The sequence below is a fragment of the Malaclemys terrapin genome, chromosome 3 (assembly GCF_027887155.1).
Source record: "Malaclemys terrapin pileata isolate rMalTer1 chromosome 3, rMalTer1.hap1, whole genome shotgun sequence".
Classification (NCBI taxonomy): Eukaryota; Metazoa; Chordata; order Testudines; family Emydidae; genus Malaclemys; species Malaclemys terrapin.
Window position 1 is genome coordinate 101,765,471 of NC_071507.1, and position 21,042 is coordinate 101,786,512.

The 21,042-nt window shown below is 42.4% G+C and overlaps 1 protein-coding gene across 1 annotated transcript; it reads left to right on the forward strand.

Moving 5' to 3' along the window:
• The first annotated feature begins 1,563 nt into the window (after nucleotides 1-1,563).
• Nucleotides 1,564-17,662, forward strand: FUCA2 (alpha-L-fucosidase 2). The gene is made up of 7 exons (XM_054021398.1): nucleotides 1,564-1,794; nucleotides 5,113-5,300; nucleotides 7,410-7,749; nucleotides 8,422-8,632; nucleotides 11,619-11,809; nucleotides 12,989-13,097; nucleotides 16,917-17,662. Exons 1-7 carry the CDS (start codon nucleotides 1,622-1,624, stop codon nucleotides 17,055-17,057), a joined length of 1,353 nt encoding a protein of 450 aa, XP_053877373.1. The 5' UTR covers nucleotides 1,564-1,621; the 3' UTR covers nucleotides 17,058-17,662.
• The last annotated feature ends 3,380 nt before the right edge of the window (nucleotides 17,663-21,042 follow it).

Below are 21,042 nucleotides of genomic sequence, written 5' to 3' on the forward strand. Positions count from 1 at the left end.
CATAGCTTCATGTGACAGCCGAGAAGCCTGGTGGCTGAATGTACAGCTTAAGACAGAGTGACCAGGCAGATTGCATGCTCAGAGCCAGGACTGAATTTTGAAAAATACAGCAACATCCATGTTCATCTTTGAAAATTCCTGTGATTTTTGAGAGACAAGGTGGGTGAGGTAATATCTCTTATTGGACCAACTTCTGCAGGTGAAAGAGAAAAGCTTTCGAACAACACAGAGCACTTCTTCAAGTGAGTTTTGCCAAATCATCTTTTCTGAAAACTCTCCTGCAACTGCCAGGAACTTCCCCCTCTCCCTCAGAGTTTTGGCCATCGTAAAATTGCTTAAATATAAGCATTGTGCTATGAAACCTTGAAATCATGCAATTCTGCTACTTGATGTACTATGCACTAGTACTAAGTACATTACAGAAAATCCTCCATTTCTATCAGCAATGCTCTGAAACACTGCCACTTTGTGGTAATTGAAAGTTATGGCCAACGTAGAGCATATTTCCCGAATTAGGCTGTGCCCAAATAAAATTTCAGAAATAAATGATAACTTGGCACTTGGTTCCAATGGTATATATTTTTTGTGAAAAATGTATTGAAGTTTATTTTTTTTTTACAATTCAAACAGCTCTAGTGAGCACAATAAAGCACTTTTCCAGACATTTATTCAGATGTTCACGGTCTATGTCATGCCCCCACAGTTGTTTACAGTGGGAGAGGGGGGCTATCAAGCTGGGTTAATCAGAACTGGAGAGAATTCACAAGATGAGTGAGATTTTAAATGACTCTTTGAAACACAATGCAAAATCCTTCCCCTAAAGTGGGAGATTCTTTAACAAGGGCCTAAATTAAACACTGCTCCAAAATCCGGCAGTCTCTTCCCAAATGAGACTCTACAGAACTCATAGTTCCAGGGAGGAAGGTGGGCAGGCTTACGGTTTAATTTTCCTTAAGTGACAACATTTATAAATAATGAGAGGTAAATTTCCTTTTTTCTTCAGGACTTTTCATAATGCATCGCTCAATCTCTATGCACGCACCACGCTAGTGATCATACGGTATGTAACAGCAGGTCTGTCTTAAACCAATTGCACTTGGAACAGGGCAACGAAGTCCTGGCCCTGGATGGTGCAGGGGTGTGAGGACTCCGGCTGGGGATGTGGGCTCTGGGGTGGGGCCAGGGATGAGGGGCTCAAATCCCATCGATTTATATAGCAATTGAGGGCAAACAGCACCAGGTTGAGTCGTTATAACAGTGAGTGTGTGCACTACAAATTCCACACTGCCCATTTATCCTGGGTTCCCTAAGAGACACTAATGTAGGGCCTGATTTCAGCTTCCCTCCAAGCCTCCTTTCCTTGCTCTGCAAGCCTGAAAAAAAAAATCAGACTCAGAAATTCTTCTCGTAATCTCCTTGTCCTCCAGTGCCCCGCCCTTGCTAAACATTGCATTAAACTGCATCCAGCAGCCTAGGTGGGTGTACTGAAAAGGAGCAGGAACCAGCCCTGCCTGTCGCGGGCTGTCATCTGACTGCTCTCACGTGAGACATTAAACACACCACCCCCAGCCAACGACTGCTGCTCTCCCGAGTCGTAGGCTGCATCCTCCCGTTGCCAGCTATGCTGCTCCTCTTTCTGCTCCTTTCCCCGCAGGGATGTAGTGCGCGCTATGATCCTACCTGGGAGTCTCTGGATTCCAGACCACTTCCGACCTGGTTTGATGAAGTCAAGTTTGGCATCTTCATCCACTGGGGCGTGTTCTCCGTGCCCAGCTTCGGCAGTGAGTGGTTCTGGTGAGGCTTCCATGCCTTTGACTCTCAGCTCTTCACTTCCTCCTTTATGCCTCTTTAACCTCCCCTTGCTCTTTCTGTCGACAGAGCAGCCTGTTGTTCTTTCTTCCTTCCCTAATGAAGCTGCATCCTGTAGTAAACAACCTTTCACTCTCCCTTCCCTCCCTCCCTCCCCCAGTGAATGTGATAATTATTCCCTTGTCTCTTAGCAGTAAAATCTGGCAAAACATGATTTTCTGAAGGCAGAATTTTGCCAACACATAGTAGAGCTGCAGGGGATGGGTTGAAACAGCTTTTTGATGTGGGCTGCACTTTACTACTTAATTTTTCTGGACAAAGAATAAAGATGATATCTTGACTGCCTTTGATACTAAGTACAAGTTAAGAGAATATTCTTAGTACAGTGTAAAATATTCCTGGCTGAAATGCCATCTCTAGTTTGAGAGTGTTAATGCTGTTTATTCTCTTAACTCCTGAAAGTATTCAAGCATCTGATGTAGAGCAAAAGGGCTCTACCTCAAACATAAAGGTACCAAATGTACCAAAAATAGAAAAGAAAGCTTTGACCATGATACAGATCCTTCCAAAAGAAAGGTTATGGTTGAAATGTCATTGCAAAAAATTACTTTTCCTGCCTAGTATATTAACCATACAGATCCATCCACTGGCAAAACTATCCTCCTAGTGTGTAATATTTCCAAATCCTCACTTACACTTTCAATGCCAGTTGTCCTCAAACTTTTATATGTGGATCTTTATTTATGGGCTGGGCACTCTGTGCAGTCATTTGGAAAATAATGAAGTTCTATAGGCTGTAAATGAGGGCAGAATTTCCCCATAAATAGAAATGATCATCTTGTAAACCCCTTCTCTCCTCAATCCTGACTGCAGACCTTCCTATGATAACTACAGTGCTTGATTACACAAAAAAGAAATGTTAAGGTAGTACAAGATTAAAATAAACTCACTTTAATGCAATGGATGAGGCTGCTTTGTTATGTCCCCTCATTTTGTATTTGAGCTGTTATTTATTAGCCATGTATCAGATTTTGCTCTTACATTGGTATAAATGTGGAGTAACTATTGACTGTAAATAGCATTTACACCTGTGGTTTACCCTAATTTACCCTGTCATTACAGCCTTCTGTTTGTCAGTACCAACTTTCTTCCTTGGCCTGCAGTTGCTCCCACTTCTCTGATCTCAGCAGATCACTTTTCAGTTTGTTTCTTTTGTAATTTCAGTTCCATCAGTTTTAATGTCATTAGCCACCTCTGCATGGCAAAGGAGATGAGAGGAGAAGGTGGGGTCAGTTTCCTTAGACACTAAAATGTCTTGAGATTGCAACTATTTTTCCACAGGAAGATTTTTGGGCCTTTTTGTACAGTTTTTCCCCAGAAGGAGCCAGGTTCTGTTCTCACTTCTGCCCATGTTAATTTGGGGTAACTTTATCGATATCAGCAGAGTTACTCTGGATTTACATGAGTATTGTTGAGATCAGACTCTGATCCTCGATTTGGGATTTAAACACATTTTTTAAAAACTCAGTTTATTTTCCTACCCAATTTTGAATTATCAGTGTATGTCTAAGCTTACCAGCAGGTCTCTGCTGCTCTGCCTCACTCTCTGAAACCTAATGACTGTAACCCCACAAACCCTTACTACTGGCCATAGCATTTCTACGGTGACAGACTCATGCTATCCGTACTATGCCCATAGACGGGGAACCGTTTATGTAGTAAGCAGTATTGTTGTAGCCATGTCGGTCCCAGGATATTAGAGACAAGGTGCATGAGGTAATATATTTTATTGGGCTAACTTCTGTTGGTTAAAGAGACAAGATTAAGCACTACACAGAGCTTGTTTCTTTAACCAACAGAAGTTGGTTCAATAAAATATATGATTTCACCCACCTTTTTTCTCTATGTGGAAAACACTAATCTACAGGGCTGGTGCTGGACCTTTTGCTGCCCTAGGAATTCCCTCCTGTAATTGGGCTGGCATCCACCTCTCTGGTTGATACATGCCTGCAATCCCTCCGCTTTGAACAGGGGGAAGCACTCCCCTGGCCAATGGTTCTTTTGGCGGGTCTTCAGTGACTGAGCCCTCCAGCCGAGTCTCACACACTGTCCCCCCTTCTGAGGTATACAGTCTCTAGTTCTTGCTCATGGCCCCATAGCACAAGGGCATCCTTCCCAGAGGCACTGCCTTCTTTAACAGCCCAAGAGAGGTCCATCTCAGTACCCTCAGTTGGTGTCCTTTCGGCAGCCCTTGTCTGGGCACACTCTTCAACCAGACCAGCAGGGTCCATCATGGTACCCTCACCTGGTCTGGTGAACTTCTGGGCTTGGTCCCCTGGGCTCAGCCTGCCCTCACTGATCTGTCCACAGTCCTGCTGCTCTTCCAGCCAGGCACCCACTTCTCTCTCTGTAAGCTCCAGGCAGCAACTGACTGCTCTGCTGTTTCTTTTTATATGGCCCTCCTGCCCCCGGATTGGTCGCTTCAGCAGCCCCTCTGATTGGCAGTTCCTCTAAAACCACTCTAGGCTGCTGGAAGGACTTCTCCTCTGCGCTTTTCTGGAACAGGGTATAGCAGGGCCATGAGGCTTCTAGACCTAGTCCACCCTGTCACACCTCCTCATACCTGTGTTGGTGTGGGGGGACAGCCACACTGGAGTCATGCTTCTGTCTATGCTGTAATTTTTTGCTGCTGCTGATGTGGGGTATGGGCCATCCTTAAAGAAGCAAAACTCCCTAAAAACTGTGCTTTGGGTGGAGGTAGATGGAGCAGTGAGATGGCTGTCATCCCAAGTAGCTACTGCAAAGTGGTGGTCCCCTTAAAGAGGCAGAAGCAAAAAAGCTGTGCTGTGCTGGTATGGCTGCTCTTAATCTTCTACAGGGGGTGCACACTTAAAGAAGTCCAGAGCTGTGCTGGCCCAGAGTAGGGATGTTCCTACAAAACTGGCACCCAACGTAGCTGCCTACATCCCACACCAGCCCTGGTTGTAAGTTTTCAGCATTTGGCCCCTAAATAAGACTATCTTTATTTTCCCCACTCCCATCAAATTTTAGCTGGTGTACAACACAGCTCAGTAGGAAACACTGGGAGTCCCTCAAATGAAGTCCTTGAGTAAGGTAGACCAGGGTGCCTCCAAATATCAAGGTTATTATTGCCTGAAGCAGTTTTATTTTATTTCCAGTGTCCTTCCACAGTATGTCTGTGTCAGTGTGCACTGCCCTTTAGAATGGCAAAACAGGAATTGATTATTTTAATTATATATATTTTTAAAATGTCATTGGATATTTTTATTGTGTATTTGGAAGGTGGTACTGGCAGAAGGAAAAGAGACAGCCCTATGTGAAATTTATGGAAACAAATTATCCTCCTGGCTTCAGTTATGAAGATTTTGGCCCTTTGTTTACAGCTGAGTTTTTTGATGCCAACCAGTGGGCAGATATTCTGAAGGCTTCTGGTGCAAAATATGTTGTCTTGACTTCAAAACATCATGAAGGTAAATACAATGTGCACAAGTGCTGGCAATTGTTGCAGTTCGTGGTTCATTTCTTCTAGCAGAAGAAAAACCCAGGTGAAGCTATCTGGTCCAGCTGGCTAGATGCTAAAAATCTGGCAAGAATAAAAGTGGTATTTGTTAGCCCATATCCCCTATAAAAGGCTGGAACATTGATATAAGGAAGAATTTGTTATCACATTACTCCTTCTGCTACAGGTTGCAATGACTGAAGTTAAGAGTGCTGCAGAGCTTCCTACAACAGCCACAGAAGTTGTTAATGTCTGACTGTTGCGTAATTTAGCTCTAAGCTTTTTATTGCTTAATGAACCACAAGAGTAAATTGTGTTCTGTTTCATATAGAACAGTACTGTGTGCAGAGTTTGTTAGCTCTGTACATTTCTCCAAGAAAGGTACAATATGCTCTTGGGCGTCGGTTGCAGATTCTGAAATATGCACAATTATATTTTAACATTAGTAGCTTGATTTCTATTATTACTGTTCCAGCTAGAAGCCCAAATCAAGATCAGGTCTCTGTGGTACTAGGTGCTATACATACCCATAGTAAGAGACAATCCCTATCCCAAAAAGTTTACAGTCTAAATGGACAAGGTAGACAAAGGCAGTATTATCATCACCATTTTACTGCCATTTATCATCACCATTTGGAAGACTGACACACAGAGATTTAAGTGACTTTCACAGGGTCACACAAGAAGTCTGTGGCAAAGCAGGGAACCAATCCAGACTGCCCAAGCTTTGGTCCTGTGCGATCACCACAAGACTGTACTTTCGCCCTTTGTACTCTTTTCATCTTCCTCCTTTTGATAAATCCTATCAAGCTTCACAATACCACATCTTGGCAGGTCCACAGAGGTAGCAATTAGTACTGGAATGTCAGATACTCTCTGGCCCAAAACCTAAGACTGTAAGCAGCTTGGTAGGCTTGCACCAGTTCTTAGGAGAAGAAAAATCTCACAGTGACATTATCAAAGCAATGACCTGCTTTTCCACTCCATCAGGTCTGTTGAACACAGTCGTTAGTCCAGAACTTGTTTTTAAGAGCGAGGCAGGGTGTGGGCACAGGGCTGGCAACCAGTAAACACAGTTCTGACACATGGGCTGAAACCCTGGGCCCACTGAAGTTAAGAGCAAAACTCCCATTCACAGCAGCCTGAATTTCAGGCAGCTTCTTTTTTGGCCTTGAGCAAATATATTAACCTGTTTGTCTTACTAAAATGGGGATGGTATTGACCCAGTTCCCAGAAGTGCTGTGAAGATTTGTTAGATAATGTTTGTAAAGCTCCTTGAAGATGAAAGTCTATCTAGCCTTTCTGGCCTTGGTCTAGTCTGGTTTAGGCTTAGCTGAAATGCAGCAGTATTGAACATGCCTACACTGGGCTGCTGAGTTATAAATCCAGATACCTGAAAAGTTAAAGCCACTGGTACTTAATGTTAGGTTTAGCTTTTTAAAGGCTACTCTAGATTTTCCCTCTGCCCAGATAAATTTATTGAGAGCTTGATTAAACTTTTTAATATGTCAGGGAGCATTTCATAAGATATAACAACCAAGAGAGCAGAAGAGTCTTTGAATGCAAATGATAGAGGGGAAAGTTTTTAAGTCACTGAATGTATCAAATATTTTCCTATTCTTGGATGTATATTGAGATGATATATTTGATGCATCCAAGCAATCATCAAGATGCCCCCAAAAAGTGGCAGTGTTTATACCCTGTTTACAAAGAAAATCTGTGTGGAATGAACACTTAATATGAGGAAAGAATAACTGTCTGCTTAGTGGAGAAAGTGAGAGTTGTGTTATTTGTAGACACGGTTCTTTATATAATAATTTTTAAGCAACATTTTGATATTGGATTCTTCTAAAGGAAGGAATATTATGGTTATACATAACTAGAGATTTCAGTGATAGGACAAGCAGAAGTGGGGAGAACCTAATTCTTCTTTCTGGGGAGCTGCAGAAGAGGGGAGAGCCTAATTCCTCTTCCTGGGGAACTGCAATCAGCATGCGTGTTTGACTAATAGCATAGCATATATAAGAATATGCTTACAGTGCTTTTTATTCTCTTTTATCCTTCAACTTTCTTTTTCTAGGTTTTACTTTGTGGGGGTCCAAATACTCTTGGAATTGGAATGCGGTCAATGTAGGACCAAAACGGGACATTGTGGCTGAACTAGCAACATCTATTAGAACCAGGACTGATTTGCACTTTGGGCTGTATCACTCTCTCTTTGAATGGTTCAATCCTCTCTTCCTTTATGATGCTTCCAATGTATTCAAGACAAGACAGTTTCCAACTGCCAAGTCATTGCCTGAGCTCTATGAGATTGTGATGAAATACCAACCAGAGATCCTCTGGTCTGATGGGGATGGTAACGCACCAGATACTTACTGGAACAGCACTGGGTTTTTAGCCTGGCTGTATAACGACAGGTATCTTGTTTTTATCATATATTTAGCCCTTACCTTGGAACTTTGGCCAGTCTATAGCTTCTGTCTCATTTTCCATATATTGTGTGGGTTCCCTTGTTTCACTTAATGGGCACTTAACCATGTCATCTCCCACTTAATTCCCCTGCAATATAAGGGATCAAGTCAGGGAAGAGTATTCCCTTTAACAACCAAATAATTAGACATGGCTGAAAAACTGTGAACATTTTCATGAAAAATGTCAAGCAGGTCCACAAGTTGTTCCATTAACATGGTTTGCCCATTCTATCTATTTTTATTCTCCTGTAAGTAACAGTCATCTACCATGATGGCAAGTAGGTGGTTTTGTTAAGAATATGATCAGGACACTTTCTTCACAGACTGTGCCTTTGACTCTGCACATAAGGCACAGTGTATATTGAAGGATCTGTACTGCTATCTATTTCCATGGCAGACCATCGGAGTGCAGAAGCAGGTCCATTCGCTACTCTCATTCTGTGTAAGACCTCAGAGACAGAAATATCAGTCCAGATTTCTTACCCATTTGCATTGTGTAAAGAGGAAAATTAGGAATACAGAAGACATCTTGAATGTGAATTTCTGGGGAAAAGAGCTGACATTTAGTCTAAATAATTAAAAATCATACCCATTTGTTTAAAATGTCTGTAATTTCAGCCCAGTTCGGGATACAGTTGTAACAAATGATCGTTGGGGAGTTGGCAGCATTTGTAAACATGGTGGATACTACACCTGCAGCGACCGCTATAACCCAGGACACCTTTTGCCTCATAAGTGGGAGAACTGTATGACCATAGACAAATGGTCATGGGGTTATAGGAGGAATACGCAGCTAAGTGATTACCTCACGATTGAAGAACTGGTAAAGGTACAGTAAGACAGAGATATGGTATACAACATCTGGTCATTACTTCAGATTATTATAGTTCACCAATGTAATGGTAAGAAATAACTTACTATGTGATCTCTTGATGATCATTTCCTTTGATTATATTATCAAACTAAGTTCAGTAATGGCTCTACCTTAACTATGGTTTGATTCTCCTCTCTCTTACACCAATTAGACTTCAGTGGAATTACTTGTATAAGCAAGATGAGGATCAGGCCCATAAATTCCACTCAGTTACTTTTATTGCACTTCTGTCTTTAAGGTTCTCTCTGCTCCTACACTATGGTAACAAATATGAAGTAATAATAATTCCATGGATATTTAGTATTCTTCTAAGTATTTTATGCAAATTACACACTTTAAGTGTTTGTGGCATTTAAATACAAAAGAGTCATTATTGTTTCTGTAGTTTTCTATTCATATCTCCCAGAATATTCTGCCAGCAACACTCGGGGAACCAATCTTGCTGCCACTGAAATCAATGGCAAAACACGCATTAAATTCCATAGAAGTGGATGGGCTTTATGATTGCTGAATCCCTGTTTACACAGCATACAGCTAATTGTTTCCAAAAAAGAGAGTCTACATTCATGCAGTGCAAAGAGTGATACTCTACATTTAAATGTTGCTATTTCATAAATACAAAAGGATAAAAGTTTTCCAAAGACAGGATAGAAATATGAATGTTTCTTACAGATTGGTGGAAATAGCAATCCAAGACTGACTTTGTTACATCTAACCCAGATTTGAAGGCTGGTCCATGTTGTGGAATTTGGGTTTGCCTGTCCCTCTTCCTTCTTTTCTCATTTCACCCTCAACATCACCTTATGAGTTTGACAACAGACAGTGCTGAGAACAGATTGCTGACTCATCCAAAGAACCCAAATACACTTCTGTCTCCACCGGCAACCTTCATTGCCCTCCAGAATTCAAAGGGTGCTCCCAAACTTACTACTTGCACACATTTAGAGACAACTAGATCAGATCAACTAGAAACTTTAATCTCTGAGGAGTAGTCACAACACAGTGAAATTTGCAGTTGTTGTAATACTCAGCTATTTTGTGTGTGTGGTTAGTTTGATATTATCACATAACCCAAATCTAGCTTTCGTTTGATGGCTGGACTTTGCAGTCTAACAGCTGGGTTAGAGTTAACAGCTAACAGTCTAACAGCTGAGTTACATTTTTATCTTAGGTGTAGGTCTTACATGTAATTTCTTACAATTTTTTAAATAATTTAAGGTGGAACTAACCTTAAGTATAATGCAAGCTATCAGTGTCCACTAGTTTAAAAAATCTGCGGGTATAAATATAAAAATATGAAGGTGGCCTTTTCTGAGGCATGAAAGAAAAACCAAGATAAACCACAGTAAGAGCTATCAGTACTTGCCAGGTAGAAGGAAGTGAGATGTAGCCCTCAGCAGTCAGCTACAAAATAGCAACTTAATGGTTGTAGCTGTTTCGCTCTTCCCAATGTAAAGGGCCAGTTGCCAGAAAAGCATGCTAGTAAAGGTTCCAATAGAAGTGTGACCACAGCCTAGGATTTCAGTGACAATTAGTTAATCACAAAGGAAGTAGTTCCTAGGGAATGGGTTGAATTTCTGCTGGCTAATTCTAACTTCTCCCACAGGTAATCCTGTAAAATCTGTGATAATAAAACTGATGTTTTATTGATCCTACCAATTCGAGACTTCCAAATGAACCTACAAAGTCATTTAATTGGTGTATTAACAACTAAGTCCTTCTACGGGTTAAGTAATTTGATGTACAGTATGTCAAACAAAATATTATGTCCAAGAAAGAAACAAACATTCATACAGATATATGTACATATTGTACCTCATATACCCAAATTTGGAGGAGATCCTGTAGCTTTTCAACACTTTAATGCCTGCTGAAGTCAATGAGAATTTTACCTAATACAACAGTAGGGAATTATTTCAGAGTGCATGGGCTCCAGGTGTTCATCAGTCTCCAGTGTGAGAGAAATGCAAAAGGCTGTAGTATATTTGGTTGTTTCAGGAATGACTTCCTTGTTACTTTGCATCTGGGATTTTTTAGGTGTTTTATTTTCCCCAATGCAATCCAATCTTTTACTTGCATTTTTAAATTAAAATACTTTGTTCATGAAAGTTGGATATGCAGATAATTGTGATTTAAAACAAATTAGCAAGATAGGGTAGGATCCTGATCCTGCAACTGGTTCTTTGCAGGTGGACCCCTGCACCTGCATGGAGCCTCATTGAGTTCAAGAGGGCTTTGTGCAGACACAGGAGGTCCACCCACCTGAATTCAGTTGCAGGAACGAGGTCTTAGTGTGTAAGCTCTCTCCTAATAGTTTAGGTGCTGCAGTTTACTTTAAACTCCTGTATTAAATACAAAATAGTTTTGAAAAGAAATGAAAAGTATTCAGCTGCAGAAACCAAAGATATTTGTTTAATTTCATTTTATTCTGCAGTACAAATAGTTTTTTTTAGTGTAACTAAAGAAGTAAGATTGTGTGAGTGTGTGTGTGTGTGTATCAGTACTCTTCACAGTATCCAACTACAATCCCAGACTCTGACCACCATTTCAGAATATCTGGATGTTTACAATATAAAACGACTGATATCAGTCATCAATAGGGTTCAGAATCAACCCCCCAGTTAAACAAATGGGGAGCAGATAATTCATAATGCAGACAGACTGAAAAAATGCAGAGTTAGTCAGGCATCACAGAATGAGATCACATTTGGAAGGTTTTCTTGAGCCATAAGAGCTAAAAATGTTACATTTTTAATGGAAGCTTAAATTTTGTAGAAACTATTGGAACCACTAACGTATTGCAATGTCAAATACTGATTCAGCCCTTTCAACCCATATGTGTAGAGCAGAGTACGCTACTAAGTTTTGGTAAGAACACCAAACAATGTGTATGCCTTCATTGGCCATAATCTTAACATTCTGACTTTTCTAAATGTTTCAGCAACTCGTAGAAACAGTATCATGTGGGGGAAATCTCCTGATGAACATTGGGCCCACCCATGATGGTCGCATTGATGTTATATTCCAAGAACGCCTAAGGCAGATAGGTGACTGGCTGAGAGTCAATGGAGAAGCCATTTACGGAACTAAACCATGGAGAACTCAGAATGACACTGTCACACCAGGAGTGTGGTAAGACTAGTGAAACAATATGCAGAAAATATAACTATTGAGACCCTTTTGTGAAATTGTCCAATTTCTAGTGGACAAGTATTTATAATAAAGAAACCAATACCTTAATTTGTATGCTATTTGGCTGTCTCAGAAAAGAACCCTTTCGGCAAGCCAAGGTAGATGCCTAAAGGAAGAATATATATACTGGACATTAGTGAAGATAGTATATCGTAATGATTAGGGGAAAAAAACTGGGAGATGAGAGTGCATGCTTCCAATGCAGACTGAAACAAAAGCTCAATGTGTATCTTTGGCCTATTTATGCCTCTTAGCCAAAGTAGCAGAAAAACTAAAGCAGGACCTAGGAATTGCTGTAGAATATTGATTGATACAATATAAAACTGCTTATAAGAAGTAAGTCAATATCACTATCATGAGAAGGACAGACATGTTAAAGCTCTTTTTTTAAAAAATTAGCCACTTTTTTTAAGGATCCTTAGAAAGAATGCCCCACAATAATAGCTTCCAAAGCTGGAATTTGTTTTAAAAAAAATCCTAGAAAACAACTCTGATCAATAGTAGGATGGCCATGACCTCTGTCAAATTGAGTATGATGGATAGATTATTTGGTAAAATAATGGTAATGTCATTTCTGGTGAAATCACCCATCAAATTTACCCCTTTCTAGTCTCTGGACCCTTCTCTATTCCTAAGCTTCTATGCCTTTGCTGTGCCAGTAATCCACAACCAGCTCTCATCTGCATTTTGGCCCTACTGCTTCTCCTTCCCTTGTGGGCCATTCTGTACTCCTGTGCCCAGCATTGGCTATTAAATATAAATATCACGTCTAGAAACAATAAAAAGCCGGAAGTAAAACTCATGAGAAACATTAATATGTAAGAAGAGAGAGAGAAATGTTACAAATATTTGTACGATTGTTTGGTAGAGAATAAATTATACTTGGAAAAAAGATCTGCTGGAATCCAAACTTTTTTTAATAGTAGTTTGGCAGGGCGAGGACTGCATTGCAGTAGTTCTGATGTGAACAGTTCTTGTGGTGTTTGTGACCCTAATTGCCATCAACTTTTAAAATTCCTTTTCCAGTCCTGAAATCTTTACATGTACATTACTCTCAACTGTGTAGATAATTACAAGAAAAACTGGACATAAATTATATGACTCTCCATGTCCAACCAGGTACACGTTCAAACCTAAAGAAGAGACAGTCTATGCCATTTTCCTTAATTGGCCAATCTCAGGGACTCTGGTACTTGGTGACCCAAAAACCATCATTGGAGAGACACAAGTAAGTGACCACTATCTTTTTTGCTACTTCTGTGAGCTTTCTAACGCATTGTCTATGAATAAATAAAGGAACATATTCATAAGATAGGTCAGAATATATCTGAAAAATGTACAGTCAACCCTGAACATTTTTGTTTTCAAATAATGCATCCCTGTCACCTTTGGTGATATGTAAAAACAGAATAGAATATGTTGGAAAAAAGGGAAAATTCTCTTACCTGTTAACTTTCAGTCTAGGACCCTCCACATCAGACTTCATAGTAGGGCGTTCTCTTGCTCCATGCCAGCTGGGGGCTGAGCAGATCTTTGCTCTAAGCCTGGGCTTAGGACCACCTCTTAGGAAGAACTCCCCAGGATGATAGCTTCCAAAGTTGAAAAATGCTAACTATATTCAAGTGTAGAAGTGCTGTTCAACTCAAACCTCCCACAGCAGAGCCTTCACATGAAATTCAGCGATTTCCTGGAGGAATACCCACTTGCCTTTCAAACTATTCAACAAGCAAGCAAGAGGCAGACACCCCTCTCCAGCAAACTTAATGCAGTTCTCCATAGGGAAGGTCTAGCTGTCTGACCTGGAGGTTCCGAGAATGCAAATACACAGTAAGACAGAATTGTCTCTGTCTGATGACTTGTCTTCACTACCAGGAGATCAACGCTGCTGCAATCAATGCAGTGGGTGTCGATTATCGGATCTAGTGAAGACCCGCTAAATTGACAGCAGAACGCTCTCCAGCTCCCCGAGAAGAGTAAGATAAGTCGACCATAGAGCGTTTCCCATCAACGAAGCGCAGTGAAGACACCAGGGTACGTCGACCTAAGCTGGAGTAGCGTAACTTAGGTTGACTTACCCTGGTAGTGAAGACAAGCCCAGTCCCCTCCATGTCAGACAGCCTTCACAGTGGCATGCAAAAAGCAGCAAGTCATCCCTTGGGAGGGTGAAGGATTCAGTTTACCTACATAGAATTGTAAAGGAACTTAAGGGTAACTGGGGCACCCCATTCAGTAACAGCCTTCTACCAAATGCTGCCTCAGCCTGGGTGAGAATGTCAACTTTACGGTGCTTGAGAGTGTGGATGGATGACTGTGTAGGAATCCCACACACCTCCTCATAAGATATGTGTGATCTCTCTGCCTACAAATGTATTCTGGGTTTGTTTGTTTTTTTCGTGCCCTTCCTCTGAAGGATCAGAGACTGTCACAGCTGGAGCTGGGACACGGTTGGGGTGGACCATTGCTCTGGGGTGGCCCTGAGCATTCTCTCTCTCAGGTGCTGGGCTGGCTGGTTGTTGCTCACATGCTCAGGGTCTAATTAATCACCATATGTGGGGTTAGGAAGGAATTTTCCCCCAGATTAGATTGGAAGTGATCTTGGGGTTTTTTTTGCCTTCCTCTGCAGCATGTGGGTGTGCATCACTTGCCAAGATTATCTGAGTATATCTCAATTAATGCCCTGCCTTTCCCCTCAGTATCCCAGCTGATGGGTTAAGCTTCACTGGATGTTAGTTTAAGCTTGGTCCCTTTTGCACTGTTCTGTGTATATCGGGAGTTTGAGAGGAGGGTCCATTCACATCTAAAGCAGGTCTGAGAACCAAGACCTGAGGGCTAAGGAGAAGGTGAGCGTTATCACCATGGCCTTTTCCCTTTTACTCTCAGAACCTGTGTATTCGACACTTAGTTTGGTGCAGGCTGAGGTGTAAATTAAGTATCTGTGTGGACCCTGTTGCTGCACACAAAAAGTTCCCTAGTGTCTTTAATCTACTCCCATTTCAAATCAGGGTAGATCACTATGGAACTTTTAGTGCCTGGCAGCAAGGTCCACACAGACACTTCATGTGCGGCAGGCTCGTGTGACATAGATTTACACCCCTGCTTGCTGCAAACTAGTGTTTTGTGTCAAAAGACCCTAAGTGGCTGAGGGAGAAATGGCATAAAGGAAGCCTACTTCTGACATAAGGGAGCATCTCTTTCACAGGTAGTACCTCTTAGTTTTTTCAAACTGGTCATGGATGCAAATACGTTCATCAATAGGCTTCCAACCGGGCCTGTGATGCCCTGAGCGGCTAGATAGTCTAGACTATGTTCCCTTGGTTCTAAGAGTGTCTTGCTGAGGCAGCCTACCCTGACTTATGGGAGTACAAGGGCAGGTGGTAATTCCTCCATCTCCAACAGATGTGGTGTTACACCCTCTTGTGAATAGCTTTTTGGCTGTTTACACCACTCTAGCCTAATGTGACTTTCCTCTTGACATGCCCAATTTTTGAACAGCTGTTCCCACTTCAGCACACTTCCCCCATAATGACATCTTGGTATATAAATGGGGGTGCTTGTGTTACACACACACAGTGCTACTTTAGCACAAATTACAGTTGGCAACTGAATTACATTATCATGGCACTGAAGAATTTGGCCTGCGCGCCTCGGATGAAAGGCAAGGAATGGGGAGACTTTAAAATGAATAGATCATTCTTAGCTTTGCATTCTTAATCATTATTAGTAACAGCATTATGGTAATACCTAGAGGCCCCTACCAATACTGGAGCTTTAATGTGCTAGGCTTTGTACAAACATAATAAGAGAGATGTGCAGTCAACCCTGAACATTTTTGTTTTCAAATAATGCATACCTGTCACCTTTCCTGATATGTAAAAACAATGTCAACAATGCCATATGTAAAAACAAAGCCAATGCTTTGACACAAGACCCTACTTCCTTTCTAAATATTAATACTCCTTGTGACTTCAGCTGGTCACAATGCAATGTCAAAATTTCAGAGGAAGTGTAGTGTAACAGACAAATAGGAAGTTATTTCAAAGACTTGTTCAAAGAACACTATCGTTTTTTTTAAATTTTTTTAATCTGCCAAAATTTTACTTACTGTTAACAGTGTGTGTAATGGACGTGTCAGTTGTACTAAATCAAACAATTACTCCTGACTTACAGCAGAGTAAATTGAGAATAGAATTTATACCACCCTAAGTACAATAGTATAATTTCTATATAGCTACTTAAGTGATTTCCCCCACACACAAATCCTGCTTTCTAATATGCTTTTTAAATGAAGAAATAGTGTATTAAAAAACCATTGATTTTCCTGAGTTGAGCAGAATGGTTATTTCCATTACAATAAAGTACAATTCAGTTTAAAAGTAGATTCCAGAATATCTTATCTTTTAAAAAAACAAAAACTCCTGCTTCCCCTAAAATACCCATGTTGGCATCTGACTTCTTCCTATAGGCAAGAAGTAGTGCAAGTTTAAGAAACTGTTAACTAACTTTCCAAAAGTGTAACATTGCATTATGATGTTTGGAACCTTTTCATCTTTGTGTACATGTTCTGCTTATTCATCTGAACATTGCTTGTGTATAGTCACTTTGCTCTATTTTTGTGGTAGTATTTATTTAAAAAATGTAAACTACACCATAATTTGTAAGACAATGATCTGGTTTGTATTGTGAAACCTGGCCCTTTACATAGGGAGCTAGTGTCTCAAAATCCTTTTGATTTCCCATTGCCATCTGCATGTAGAACATAACTATAGTCTGGCCAAAATCATAGGACATAGCATCATTACATTTGCCATCTTATTTATATGAACACCTTAGAAGCATGTTTAGAACCTTTGGACATCCCCTGACCATTCATGTGGCTGGCACAGTGGTGCCTATAGTTAATCCGTTATGTTAAAAAGACCTGTTAACTAAAAATATATGCATATAATCACTGGGACAACAGTCACTTTGAATAGACTACGATTTGAATCATTGGAACAACAGTCACTTTGAATAGACTTCATTTAATTGTTTGTTTTTTTCCCCCCAGGTGAAGCTGATTGGACATAAAGGACAACTGAAATGGGTTTCACTGGGAGAAAAGGGAATGACAGTGGCTGTACCTCAGCTAACCCCTAATCAGTTACCCTGTCAGTGGGGCTGGACTCTGCAACTGACTAATGTAAAGTGAATGATACAAATGGAGACTTCAGTTGCTGTTTCTTAACACACATTATTGAGAACACTTCACATTTCTAACTTGATTTTATATATACACTATATTGAACTCTCCATGTACAGCTGAAATTGGGATTGATGGGAGCAGATTTAATGCAGACAAATGCTGCTCCAGATTCAGCGGAATGAGGATTTGGCCCTTTCACTTCCAGCATTTAACCTCTTTGATTTGAAAGACTGGTTAGCTTTAAGTGGTGGGGTGGATTTGTAAGATTATATTGGACCTTGAGTCAGTGTACAAGCTTTTTGAAGAGATGAATTGAAACCAGTAGGTCAGAAATCTAATATTATGCTTCAAACAAGGTCCAATGTAATCTTGAGCAAGGTTGTGAATGTACCCAAATTCTGCAGTGATAAGTTGATCAAAAAGCAGGTGTACAGGGCAAGGGTTAGTTATACCAATCAGCCTTTTTGAAGTTATTTTGTGTACTTTTTAAAACCAGAAGTTTATTTTTTTCTAATGTAAATATTTCACTTGTTTCCTCACCCTTTTCCACTCAAAAAAAAGGAAAAATAGCCAAAAATAAAATTGATCAAAAATAAAGTTTTGAAAAAGTTTGTTATTGAAAAAAGGCCATTTTTCATTAAAAATAATTTCACATGAAAAAATTCTACCAGCTGTGGTAGTAAATCATGAATAAGGCACTTTCAACCACATTAGAAATACACTGAGGGCATAGCTACACTTGCAGATGTAGAGCGCTGTGAGTTAAACCAGCCTTCGGAGAGTGCAGTAGGGAAAGCACTGCAGTCTGTCTACACTGACAGCTGCAAGTGCACTGGCGTAGCCACATTTGCAGCACTTGCAGCGGCATTGGGAGTGGTGCATTATGGGCAGCTATCCCACAGAGCACCTCTTCCCATTCTGGCGCTGTGGCTTGTGGAAAGGGGGTGTGGAGTGCGGGGCATTCTGGGTCCTGTCCCAACACTCCGTGATGCATCGGTTCGCATCCCAACATTCCCTTTGCTGCCGTACACATTTGGCGCCATCTTTCAACATTTTTTGTACTGCGCGCTCTGTCTTCCCTTTCAGTCTTTGGGAATGGAGCCCGAACTATTCAGGAGTATGCTGACGAGTCTTGCCACGTCAAGCATGTGCGACGTCACATTTGGCAGTCAAGTTATTCTTTATGATCCAAAGTGACAGTGAGAGCTCTGACCATGATATCGACTCGAGTAACACATATGACATGAGTTTGCTCCATGGACATGCTCACCACCGTGGGATGCTGCTTTTGGGCTCGGGAAACAAGCACTGAGTGGTGGGATCACATCGTCATGCAAGTCTGGGATGACGAGCAGTGGCTGCAGAACTTTCGGATGAGAAAGCCACTTTCATAGGACTGTCTGAGGAGCTCACCCCCACCCTGTGGTGCAAGGACACGAGATTGAGAGCTGCCCTGACGGTGAAGAAGCGGGTGGCTATTGCAGTCTGGAAGCTGGCAACTCCAGACAGCTACTGATAGGTCACTAACCAGTTTGGAGTGGGAAAGTTGATCGTTGGAATCAAGTTGATGCAAGTTTGCAGGGCCATTAATCACATCATGCTCAGAAGAACCGTGACTCTGGGTAACGTGCATGGCATTGTGGCAGGCTTTGCATAAATGGGTTTCCCCAACTGCGGAGGGGCGACAGATGGCACGCGTACTTCAATTCTGGCACCAGCCCACCTAGTCTCTGTGTACATTAATCGGAAGGGGTATTTCTCGATGGTTCTCCAGGTGTTTGTGGATCACCGTGGGCGTTTCATTGACATTAAGGCAGGCTGGCCTGGAAAGGTGCATGATGCGTGCATCTTTCTGAACACTGGCCTGTTCAGGAAGCTGCAAGCCGGGACTTTTTTCCCAGACCAGAAGATCACCGTAGGGGAAGTCGAAATGCCCATTGTGATCCTTGGAGACCCCACTTCCCCGTTAATGCTGTGGCTCATGAAACCCTACACAGGGAGCCTTGACAGCAGCAGGGAGCGGTTCAACAACAGGCTGTGCCAGTGCAGCATGACTGTGGAGTGTGCCTTTGGCCGTTTAAAGAGCTGCTGGCGCTCTCTGTATGGGAAGCTGGACCTGGCCGATGACAGCATCCCCGCAGTTATATCTGCGTGCTGTACCCTCCATAACATTTGGGAAGGGAAGGGTGAAAGATTCACTCAGGTATGGAACTCAGAGGTTCAACACCTGGAGGCTGAATTTGAACAGCCAGAGAGCAGGGCTATTAGAGGGGCCCAGCACGGGGCTGTAAGGATTAGGGATGCCTTGAGGGGGAAATCTGAGGCTGAAAGCCACCAGTAATGCTGGTGCCCTGCACGGGAGTGAAGTGCAGTGGTTCCAATGTTAGTAGGAATCTGTTTGCTACGCTGACTTGCAGTGCCTGTACCTTTCCTGGGCTAAGATATCTTTTACTTTATACAATAATAAAGAATGTTTTCAAAGCCAAAAAATCAATTGAAAAGAAAATTCATTTATCGAAAAGAAACACAACTACTTCGGAAACAGAAGGGCAAGGGGGTGGGGAACGGTACAATCACAGATTTGTGTATGTCCTGTCTGGAGTGCTGTGCAATGAGTGCTGCACTTCAGGATGGCTATACTGCATGGTGATGGGGGTTGAGTGGGTAAGAATCATAGTTTTCAGGGGAGGGTGGTGAAGCTACAGGTGTTGGAGGCAGCTGGTGGTGGTAAGAACCCAGATGTTGGGGAAAGTGGGTTGGAGGTGACATGGGGGCATAAGGGAAGAGTTTTGGGACAAGGGCTGCGGGGGCGGGTGCAGTGCTCCGCCTGCATTGCTATGAGCGCCTGTATCGAGTCCGCTTGGTGCTCCATGCTTTGGTGCTGGCGATCCGCATTCTGCTGGCAGACCCTTCTTTCACTCTCCCGCCACTCCTGCACGCCTTGATTTTCATTACTTGAATGTGCATTACTTCATGCAACATGTCTTCCTTGCTTCTATGTGGTCTCTTTCTGATTCTTTGGAGTCTTTCGGCCGGTGATAACACGGGCGGCTGAGATCTCAGGGTTGCATCTGTAAAGGCAAAATGCAACACTTAACAGAGGCAGCATTGTTCACACCAGACAGAGCAATGATTCCCCCGTACTCAAGGGCAAGCACAGTCTACACAATAGCATAATCTGCCCATCCCAAAGCAAGCGCGCACAACCCCTGGGAGCCCCAAAATGGTAAGCACAGCATCAAGCGTGACTGATTGTTTCACGGCTGTATTGCCCTCTGGGTTTGTGTGCCTAAGGGAGAGCCAACAGCGGCAGGGGGCCCTTATGCTGGACATTGTCCCCACATTTTCCACAGGAGTTCGTCCTGGAAGATATCTCGCTGCTGAGGGTGACCCGGGAAGCAAGGGAGGTCGTCTACTACAACATGGCTTCTGCCCTGGCCCATATGCAGCTTGCCTGTGTGCAGCAATGGTCCCCCTGCCCCTCAGTTAGCCTGACTGGGACAAGGACCACAGTGGCTCTCCCGAGAAACCTGCGCAAGCGCATTGCCCAAGTTCTGGATGAGACCTTTGAAGAGATCACTGAGGCCGATTACTGTGATGTGAGAGAACACATCAACGCCCTAATCTGCATCTAGGCATGCAAAAGCCTCCTCGCCCCAAGAGCTCGCAGCGAATAGCTTCCTTCCCAAAATAAAAGCCGCTTACCGGGAACCGCCTCTGGTGTTTGTCCTTCCCCAAGCACCGGCCGCACGCGACTGGCTACCTTCCTCCTGGCTTGTGAACAGCTCCTGGCTGCATGCATCTAGGGATTCCGGGGTGTCTTCCTCCGCCTCAGCACCCTCGCTCCTGCTTTGCTCCTCCTCCTGCCTTGTTGCACTTGGCTCTGAAGTGTCCATGGTGGTCCCCGGAGTGGAGGTGGGGTGACCCCCAAGTATCGTGTCCAGCTCTTTGTAGAAATGGCTGGCAGCAACGGTTTGCCTCGCGAACTTTG

Coding starts and splice junctions, on each gene's coding strand:
- FUCA2 (XM_054021398.1), top strand. CDS start 1,622: ATGCTGCTCCTCTTTCTGCTCCTTTCCCCGCAGGGATGTAGTGCGCGC. Junction 1,795..5,112: donor TTCGGCAGTGAGTGGTTCTG/GTGAGGCTTCCA, acceptor TGTATTTGGAAG/GTGGTACTGGCAGAAGGAAA. Junction 8,633..11,618: donor CGATTGAAGAACTGGTAAAG/GTACAGTAAGAC, acceptor TAAATGTTTCAG/CAACTCGTAGAAACAGTATC.